This window comes from Monodon monoceros, unplaced genomic scaffold, assembly GCF_005190385.1.
Source record: "Monodon monoceros isolate NGI ecotype Baffin Bay Population unplaced genomic scaffold, NGI_Narwhal_1 Super_Scaffold_21, whole genome shotgun sequence".
NCBI lineage: Eukaryota > Metazoa > Chordata > Mammalia > Artiodactyla > Monodontidae > Monodon > Monodon monoceros.
The window spans coordinates 101,397,540-101,407,814 of NW_021703778.1; the positions used below are offsets into that span (position 1 = coordinate 101,397,540).

The 10,275-nt window shown below is 49.6% G+C and overlaps 1 protein-coding gene across 3 annotated transcripts; it reads right to left on the reverse strand.

Moving 5' to 3' along the window:
- Window positions 1-3,677: 3,677 nt before the first annotated feature.
- LOC114904400 (granzyme B-like) lies at window positions 3,678-10,049 on the reverse strand. Of its 3 annotated transcripts, none has more exons than XM_029238293.1 (5): window positions 9,820-10,049; window positions 7,064-7,211; window positions 6,474-6,609; window positions 6,017-6,274; window positions 3,678-3,844 (listed from the first exon to the last, which is right to left on the reverse strand). In XM_029238293.1, exons 1-5 carry the CDS (start codon window positions 9,878-9,880, stop codon window positions 3,737-3,739), a joined length of 711 nt encoding a protein of 236 aa, XP_029094126.1. In that variant the 5' UTR covers window positions 9,881-10,049; the 3' UTR covers window positions 3,678-3,736. The 3 variants fall into 3 exon arrangements, with proteins under 3 accessions (XP_029094126.1, XP_029094127.1, XP_029094125.1); XM_029238294.1 differs by lacking the exon at window positions 3,678-3,844 and adding an exon at window positions 4,956-5,361 and having other exon boundaries at window positions 7,064-7,349; XM_029238292.1 differs by lacking the exon at window positions 3,678-3,844 and adding an exon at window positions 5,126-5,361.
- Between the last annotated feature and the right edge of the window lie 226 nt (window positions 10,050-10,275).

Consider the following 10,275-nt stretch of genomic DNA (forward strand, 5'->3'; position numbering starts at 1 on the left):
CATTTCTTCTAGGTTGTCCAATTTGTTGGCATATAACTTTTTTGCAGTATTCTCTTATGATTGTTTGTATTTCTGTGGTATCAGTTGTAGCTTCACCTATTTCATTTCTTATTTTACTTATTTGGGTTCTCTCCCTTTTTTTCTTAAAAAAAAAGAAAAAAACATGGGCAGTTTTCAGTATGCTACCTTGGTGTGGGGACTGGGAGCAAGTCTGTGCACTCTTTAAGAGTGGAGTCTAGGGAGAGCCCTCCAGTAAGCCCAATGATTTTTAAACCAGCTAATGGGTCTCACCTTTTCAGTGTCAGACCCCAGGGCTGGGGTGCCTAATATGAAGCTCAAACCCCCTCTCTTCACAGTGAGGATCCCTGAGTCTGTGACATCCCCTCATTTTATGGGTCATCACTAGGGATAATGGTCTTGCCTAGATATCATCCCCTCCTCTTCCCAGACTCCCTGTGTGTGTGTATGTGTGCTTTAATAGCCTTGGTTGTAGAAGAGCTATTCTGCTAGTCTTCCAGTTATTCTCAGCAAGAGTTGCTCTATATGTAGTTGTAGTTTTGATGTGTTCTTGGGGGCAGGTGAGCTCAGGGTCTTCCTACTTCACCATCTTGAGTCCACATTTTACACTTTTATTTTTGTTTTTCCCTTCCTGCTTGCAAATGGGGGAATCATCTCCCTTCAGCTTGAAGACTTCTTTTAGTATTTCTTACAGTGCAGGTCTGATGGCAACAAATTCTCTTACCTTTGTTTTTCTGAAAATGTCTTTATTTTGTCTTCATTTTTGAACAATATTTTCACTGGACATAGAATTCTAGGTTGAATTCCAGAAATAGGTTGCCTATTTTTTTCTTTCAATCATTTAAAAATGTTATTTCCCTGACTTCCATTATTTCTGACAAGAAGCTTGTTGTGATTCTTGTTTCCCCTAAAGTAATGTAAGTTCTTTTCCCCTCTGCCTATGGTCAACTGTTTCTCTTTATCTTTGATTTTCATTAATTTGACTATTACATGCTTAGATGTGATTTTCTTTGTCTTGCTTGATTAACACAGGTTCATTGAGCCTCTTGACTCTGAATAAGAAATGTAGTCTAGCAATATGCCTCTGGAAAGTAAGGAAACTTTTGTTGAATTTTTTTCATAGTGAAATGTGTTTGTTGGCCAAAAGGGTATTGTGTGGGATACCAAGACAGGAAATAAACCCTGGAAGCTCTGCAAGTCCACAGTGAGTGCTATTGGCAGAAGTATGGTCATGGGCAGGGAAGGCAGAGCCATCTCTGTTCCAATGCACATTCCCAAGAGAAATTAGCAAGAACTTGCATCCCTTTAGGTCTCTCGCCCCAGAGCTGGCTTGGCAGTTCTCTCTCCAACCACACTGGGACCTGAGTCTTCTTGTGGGTCTGGAGGGCAGGAGGGGTGATGGGAGAGGGTCTTGGTGAGTAGAGGCATTTCGTTAGAGGTCATTGCAGAGATGTTTTACTGCATTTCATTTTTTATTTCCATTACAGAGATCTTGCTTAAGCAAGGCAAGAATTTTTTCCTTGAAGGTGGGGGACAGAGGATACTTCTAAGGACAAGAAGATTTGAAGGAATCAGCATGTTTCAGGTACTTACCTGCCTCCATCCAAGTGTGCCCATGAGCAGAAAGACCAGCTCACCAGGAGGGCGTTTTGAATACTTGTCAGAGAATGGCTGCCACGGGGGCCCAGAGGCTTGCTCTCTGGAGAGGAAAGTGTCTGAGCAGAGGTTCATGTCTTGTCCAGGGATGCCAGGAAGTCATCACAAGGGCAGGGGTTAGAAAACATGGAAGGCCTCTTGCTGGCTTGGCTGTCAGGGAGCCTGGCTTAGTCCAGGCTCTGTCCTAACGCTATGGTGCCTCCAGTCGGTCACTACCCCCTCCTGGGACTTTGTCTCCCTCATCTCTCAAAGGAGAATGAGGGTCTGCAACAAAGATTCTTAAACCTGTTTTAAATCATAAAACCATTTCCTCAAAATAAATGTAATACTTGAACTGAACATGTATGTGGCTGGGCAACTTTTTAAAATGCTGTGTTTTTTTGTTTCTGTATTTTCCTTTTTGTCTTTTTCAATCAAGGAGCCAGGTCCTTAGTATGTCTTAGGGTTTTCTTCAGCTCTAAATCAGAAGCTGTGTGACATCACTGCTCTTCCTTTGTAAAAGTGCCCAGGTCATTAGGAGATTACGCTGCTGCATGCTTTGTGTACAGAAATGGGAAACGGCATGCTTTTGAGGGTTACGTGATCCCAGGGTATTGACCCCATGGCGCAGAGGAGCATGGTGTGTTTTGGGGGCAGGATGGCACCATCACAGAGCTAGAAGTGACGCTCACCTCCCAGGCAGTGCTGCATAGCAGTGCAAGACCTTGGGTAGATGGCTGCTAGGAGTGTCTGGCGAGGTGAGCCCAGCACAGGGAGGTCCTTGCTCAGCAAAAAATCACACACTCTACATGTGGCCTCCAAGCCTTTCCTTCCTAAGTCTGAAAAGTCTAGGTCATCTTGGACTGTATGGATGCAGCAGCAGCCGTGATGGCCTAAAGAGCAGAGACGCTTCTCCATTTGTCCAGACCACGTGGGCCTCCCTGATTCCAGTTTCATCTGCACAGGCAGGAGCTTGCAGTCATGACAGGGATCATGTTTTTGGTCCATCCAACAGGATGAGCGTGTAGACTCAGATTCTGATTGCCTTCAAACAAATACTTCATATGGGTTTTCCTACCATCTGAATGTGTGCAATGATATTCCTACCTGCTACTTTTAGAGTAAAAGAAATAAGGTTGCCCTTGTTCCTTCTTCCTCCCTCCCTGCTACCTTCTCCCCTAGGGGACAAGGATGCTCCCGTGAACACAGCGGGATCTTCACATCTAGAAAACAAATGACTCGTTCTAGAGTCACATGTAATAGCACTTCTACAGAGTGTAACCAGCAATAAAAATAAACACAAATGCTTTATCCCTGTGGACTTCCCACAGGGATAAAGAGATCTAGGCCCCTCAGGTGGAATCATGTGAAGGTGGGAAGGGAGAGAAAAGATTCAGATGAAAGTCAACACTGTCAGTTCCACCCGCGCTCAGATGATAGAACCTGTGTTACCGAGTCCACATGCGTTCTGCTTGCTGCATGATGGGCCAATAAATCAGAGGCGAGGTATTGAGGCAAGGTATAGGGCTTTATTCGCAAAGCCGGCAGACCGAGAAGACGGCCGACTAAAGTCTCAAAACTAACCATCTTGTCTTGGTTTGGATGCCAATTTCTTTTACAGAAGAGAGATGGGAGAGGAGATGAGGAAGTAAGGTAAAAAGGCCATAAGATTGGCAACTGTCCCCTGGAATGGCCAGCCTTTGGGAGGGGATGTGCTAATTTCTTCCCTTGGGGAGGGGATGTGATAATTTCTTCTTTCTTTTTTTTAAAAATAAATTTATTATTTATTTATTGTTTATTTATTTTCATTCATTTGTTCGTTTTTGGCTGCCTTGGGTCTTCGTTGCTGCACGCAGGCTTTCTCTAGTTGCGGCGAACAGGGGCTACTCTTCGTTGTGGTGCACGGGCTTCTCATTGCGGTGGCTTCTCTTGTTGTGGAGCATGGGCTCTAGGTGCACGGGATTCAGTAGTTGTGGCACGTGGGCTCAGTAGTTGTGGTGCACGGGCTTAGTTGCTCCGTGGCATGTGGGATCTTCCTGGACCAGGGCTCGAACCCATGTCTCCTGCATTGGCAGGCGGATTCTTAACCACTGTGCCACCAGGGAAGTCCAATTTCTTCTTTCTTGCAGCCATCCAAAGAAGCCAGCCATCTTCTTTCTTGCAAACATCCTGACAGGGTCAGGATGTTTCCCTAAACAAAGGCACTTTCGTTTAACATTCAGGCAGAGAGGCAGGGTTCCCCGAGGCAGGCCACTGTGTATAGACAGTATCCTTTTAGTGAACAAAAGCAACGGAAAGCAAAGGTTAAAGTAAAAGAAACAGATCCAACATGTAGTCAGATTTGGCTCCTCACTGTTACACCTATCTTATGTCCACCGTACAACCCCAGTGTCTGGCACTTAGTAGGTGCTCAATCAGTGCGTGTGTTGATTGATGAAAAACATTGTGCTTTTCAGTCCTGCTAAAGACAGGAGTCCTTTCTAACTCAAAAGTTCCCAGGTGACCAGCAGGGACTCTCAGCCTAGAGGCCAGCAGTGACTAAAAGGACAGGCTGAAAGGGACTCAGGCTACTGAGTGACCACGTGGCCAGTGGACCCTGAACACATGGCGGGCATTGGGCTGCATGTGGAAATTGAGCTGGCCCTGACCAGGAGAGAGATGGGGCCAAGGGTTCTGAAGAGACATCCCTCATGGGCCCTGCCTGGTGCCAGTACAGGCCTGGTCCCTCTGATACCTCTCTCTGCCAGGGCATGAGCTGGGTTGGCATCTCAGTGGTGATGCCCTGCTGGAACCCTAGGGTGCTCAGGGTGTCCTGGGTGGGAAGGATATGAGGAAGGGGTCAGCTCAGATCAGTGTGGTCTGGAGGGGACAGGAGTCGGTGGACTCTGAGAACTCATGGTGGTGAGCAGGGATGGACAAGAGGCAGCCTGGGGACTGGAGGCAGAGCTGGTCCGTGAGCTCCGAGGAGGGCTGGGAGGACACTCAGCCTAGGTGAGAATGAGGAGCTTCTCACGAGACCCACCCCTGCTCTGCGCCGGCCTCCCTGGCTGTGGGAGAGAAACGTCTGCTCAGGAAGGCGCCTCCCCTCCCCAGTGGTGGGGCTCTGTCCTGGAGCTGCAGCCCCAGGCTGTGCCTGCTTGGTGTCCGGGACCCATGGTGTGATCCCCTCCTCTCCGCCATGTAACACAGGGCCAGGAGCCAAGAAGCTCACCCTGAGCCCCAGGACCAGAGAGGTTCATGTTTTCTCCTGATGGTGCTCAGCTTCAGCCCTGGAAGGAGGGCAGGCCCTGAAAGACAGGTGTGGGTATGCAGGACCTGGGTAACAGCTTTGCATGGGGTTTATGGGAAGAGATGGTGGGAGGGGGAAGAGGGGGAAGCAGAAAACTGAAAAATTTTGTCGTTGGCTTTCGAAACATAGAGTGGGTGCCTATGAAGAAGGGTCAATGAGTAAACGAGAAGCCAGCCCTTCCTGCTCAGCTGAGAGACATTTATTCAGCTGCTGATACCCCCAGCCCCCCAGTGTAATTCTGGATCAGCTCCAGGGAAGAAGGTCTGGTTCCGCAATCAGAGGCTTTTCATGGTTTTCTTTATCCAGGGCAGGAAACTTGAGACTTTGGTGCAGGCCCGTGGAGGTGACCCATTTTTTTGTCCATAGGAGACAATGCCCTGGGCCACATTGTTACACACCAGAGGGCCCCCGGAGTCCCCCTGAGGACAGAGAAGGGGAAGCACTGAGCCAGGTCTCCTCCTGGTCCTGCCTCCTTGCCGTCCCAAGCCCCCTCTCGGGGGAGGCCACCTTGCATGGCCTCCAGGTAGGAGGCCAGAGGGCAGGGCAGGCCCCCGTGGTCCCCTCGGCTGCCAAGCCCTGACCCTGGACATTGTCACCGCTTCACTTCACCAGGTGGCAGCACCCTCTCCTCCCCCAGGTCTCAGATCCTTTCTCTATCAAGACGCTGTGGGACTGTGGGCTCCAAGCTGCTGTTCAAGGACATGGAAGCAGGTTGGTGGGCTGACACTCATCAGGGAGGATGAGCTCATTAAGCCAGGTGGGTTCCAGTTCTGAGGAGGCACCTGGTTTTAACTACCACACACTCAGGAAGCCCAGTTTTCTAACACCTGTGCCTCAGTGTGTTGCAAATTCCCGCTTTGAAGGAGCACCAGGTTTAGATTCCCCATAGGTCTTTTGTAGACTTGCAGGGGCCCTAGGCACTCCCAGCTCTGGCTGTTCCCCCTTCTCTTCCTGGAGAGAAAGGTCCCAGCTTAGAGGGTGGGGCAGTTCCCACACTGCTTGGGTCCCCTGGTCCCAGATCTTCTACAAACACGTGTCTCCCCAGAGCCAGGCAAGGTAGGTGGTCATTCTCACCTTAAAGGAAGCTTTGTTTTCCTTTGGGTCCCCCACACACAGCTGAATGGCATTGTTGTAATAATTGTGTAAGTAGGATTCACACTTTTGATCCTTCTGTATGGTCAGCTTTACCTCCTGCAGTGTGTCTGAGTACGTGCCCATAGCGACCTGCCCCCAGCCGGCTACACTGCACACCCGTCCTGGCTTCACCCGGGCCTTGCCCCTGGGCAGGCTGAGGGGTCTCACGGCTGCAGTCTGCTTGGCCTTTCTCTCCAGCTGATGGGAAGAGGCAAGAGAGTCCAGCTCAGCCAGTGGTCCCCGGGCCTGGACACGGCAATGATGCTGCAGTGTCTTCCCTCTCACCTGAGCCACAGGGACTGGTCAGGCAGCCAGATGGGAGGGAGGAAAGGGATGCGTGGCAGTGGGAGGGGAAATGATCTGTTTCCAGGAGGGCAGGAGAAGCAAGGAGGTTTACCTTTAGTAACATGATGTCATTGGAGTAGTTCTTTTCGTTATAGCCTGGGTGGGGGATGGCTCTTCTCACTGGGATGACCTGCTGGGTCCTCTCCCGATCCTTGATGTTGTGGGCCCCCAGGGTGACGTTGACTGAGCTGCACAGACAGCAAAGCAGGAGGTGGAGTCACAGGAGATACAGCCCAGGAGCCGAAGGGCAGGTGACACCAGGGCCGGGCTGCAGCTGAGGGGAAATGCAGGCAACAGGAGGGCCCCGGGGGCTGAACTGTCTGTGCCCTCTGTTTATTGGCAGCCAAGGTCGGATTCTGGAGCCATTGGTAAGGGCACAGTGGTTCCCAAGTGTCAGCCCCAGGAAAACATGTGAAATTGCATTAGTTTGCCTTCTGATCCCAAGGCATGCCCTATCTCTAGTCTCTCTTACTTCAGCGATGCCTCTGACACTGACCTGCCCCTCCCCGCTGCCCTCTTTCTCACCCTCTCAGGAGCCCTCCCAGCTCATGTGTTCCTAGGAGGCTGGTTGCTTCCAGAGAAAAAGGCAGGGCTCCCTGTCAGGGGTTTTCAGGAGGGTGCGGGCTACTTCCGGCTCCTCACCTTCCCCAGCAGTGAGCGGCTGTCAACACAAAGTCCTCTCGAATCAGGAACCCACCGCACCTTTTTTGATCATCCTGGTCCCAGATCTGAAGAAATGCCATGTAGGGACGGGAGTGGGGCTTGGCCTCATGGCCCCCGATGATCTCCCCTGAAGGAAAAGACTGTTCTGCTTGTGTGCAACCACTGACTGCACCTGGTAGGCATCGGCTTGATGCTCAGAACTGCTGGGCACTGCTGGTCCAGCCTGGCCTGAGGTTGGCGGTGTGAGGGGCCTCAACATCCTCTTCTAGAAAAGGGAAGAGCAGCAGTCTGGGTCTGTGAAACTGTCTTCCACACATAGTTGGAGGTGAGCATACCTGTCTTAGGTACAGCAAAGTCCTAGAGGCTTCTGAACATTCCTCTCCCGACTATGCTTTGTTTTAATGAGTTTCTAAGGGCCCTGTCATCCCGTGATGTCTAGGATAGCCTAGCTTTCCAGTGCTCAGGGCTTTAGAGTAGGGATCTAGATGTCATCATAGCCTATTTCCCAGGGCCTGACATACAGTAAGTGCCCAATAAGTATTTGTTGGCTACATGAAGGAATGACCACACCCCTGTCCACCCCCTACCGACACACACACAAAATGGGCCTCTGGAAGGGGGTTGTTGGTAGGGCCAATGCTGGTGGGATTCTGGAAAGGAGAGAAGTCCTGGTCTGCCCAACAGTGGCTTCATCCTTGAAAGAGGGGAGCCAGAAATGGCTTAGGAAGAAAAGCAGATTAAAGACCTAAATGTAAGGCCAGAAATGATCAAACTCTTAGAGGAAAACATCGGCAGAACACTCTATGACATAAATCGCAGCAAGATCCTTTTTGACCCACCTCCTAGAGAAATGGAAATAAAAGCAAAAATAAACAAATGAGACCTAATGAAACTTCAAAGCTTCTGCACAGCAAAGGAAACCATAAACAAGACCAAAAGACAACCCTCAGAGTGGGAGAAAATATTTGCAAATGAAGCAACTGACAAAGGATTAATCTCCAAAATTTATAAGCAGCTCATGCAGCTCAATAACAAAAAAACAAACAACCCAATCCAAAAATTGGCAGAAGACCTAAACAGACATTTCTCCAAAGAAAATATACAGATTGTCAACAAACATGTGAAAGAATGCTCAACATCATTAATCATTAGAGAAATGCAAATCAAAACTACAACGAGATATCATCTCACACCAGTCAGAATGGCCATCATCAAAAAATCTAAAAACAATAAATGCTGGAGAGGGTGTGGAGAAAAGGGACCCCTCTTGCACTGTTGGTGGGAATGTAAATTGATACAGCCACTATGGAGAACAGTATGGAGGTTCCTTAAAAAACTACAAATAGAACTACCATACGACCCAGCAATCCCACTACTGGGCATACACCCTGAGCAAACCATAATTCAAAAAGAGTCATGGGGCTTCTCTGGTGGCACAGTGGTTGAGAGTCCACCTGCCGATGCAGGGGACACGGGTTCGTGCCCTGGTCCGGGAAGATCCCACATGCCACGGAGCGGCTGGGCCCGTGAGCCATGACCGCTGAGCCTGCACGTCTGGAGCCTGTGCTCTGCAACGGGAGAAGCCACAACAGTGAGAGGCCCGTGTACCGCAAAAAAAAAAAACAACAAAGAGTCATGTACCAAAATGTTCATTGCGGCACTATTTACAATAGCCAGGACATGGAAGCAACCTAAGTGTCCATCAACAGGTGAATGGATAAAGAAGATGTGGCACATATATACAATGGAATATTACTCAGCCATGAAAAGAAATGAAATTGAGTTATTTGTAGTGAGGTGGATGGACCTAGAGTCTGTCATACAGAGTGAAGTAAGTCAGAAAGAGAAAAAGAAATACCGTATGCTAACACATATATATGGAATCTAAGAAAAAAAAAAAAAGGTCATGAAGAACCTAGGGGTAAGACGGGAATAAAGACACAGACCTACTAGAGAATGGACTTGAGGACACAGGGAGGGGGAAGGGTAAGCTGTGACAAAGTGAGAGAGTGGCATGGACATATATACACTACCAAATGTAAAATAGATAGCTATTGGGAAGCCGCCGCATAGCACAGGGAGATCAGCTTGGCGCTTTCTGACCACCTAGAGGGGTGGGATAGGGAAGGTGGGAGGGAGGGAGACGCAAGAGGGAAGAGATATGGGAACATATGTATATGTATAACTGATTCACTTTGTTATAAAGCAGAAACTAACACACCATTGTAAAGCAATTATACTCCAATAAAGATGTTAAAAAAAAAAAAAAAAGAAAAGGAAAGCAGAGGTGGGGAAAGGGACTGGGGAGCCTGGGGACTGAGCAAAGGCAACAGCACCAACTCTGAGGTCTGCTGAGCAGTTGCTGAGGGAGCACCTGTCTCATCCTAGACGCAGAAGCCAAGCCCACTCTGCCCTCTTCAGGGGAATTGATTATTTTCTCTTTTCCAGTTTCCGACCCTCTGCCATCATTTCTAGGAAAGTTCGACTTTCCGCACAGCAAATATAGGGCTGGAGGAGGGGATAGTACCCACTGGCTTTTCTTGAGAACAACCTTTGCTCTGTCACTCCTGCTGGAGGCGTATCCAGCATCATACTTGGGGGTATGAGGTGGGACGGGAGCTGGTGTTCAGAATGTTCCCAGTGGATAGAGGGATCAGGGGTGTGCAGAAGGGGCAGGTGATCGGTGCCAACTGGGGTAAGAGGTTGGGCCTCTGAGGGTGGGGATGGTCACTCACCTGCCTTTGCCCTGGGGGACAGTGAAAAGGCCAACAGGAGCAGGAACAGGAGTGGCTGCATCTTCCCAGGAAGGCTGCCCAGGTCGGAGCTGCTGGTGTTTCCTCCTTGCTCTCTTTTTAGCCCCCCCAGGAGAGGAAGGAGGTGCAAGTGGGCTCAGTGACCTCTTGTTCCCCTCTGGTTTTGTGGTGCTTCATCCTAGAAGGCTTTCTATGGAAGCTGCCTCGCCCCCACTCCGTCTACCTGACGACGTTCTCTGGGTGGTTGTGTGAGAAACATGTAGTGACCACGTGGGTACCCACAGATGATGACTCAGAGCAGACCACTTGTTCCAGCCTAGAGCAGGAACCCAAGAATACAGGGCGGGGACTGTAGGATGTGGTATCGCCCAGTAGAGGTCCTGGAGCCCAGAAATCTGAGTCATCAGTGGTTGAACCACCAGGGCCTCATTTCCATGC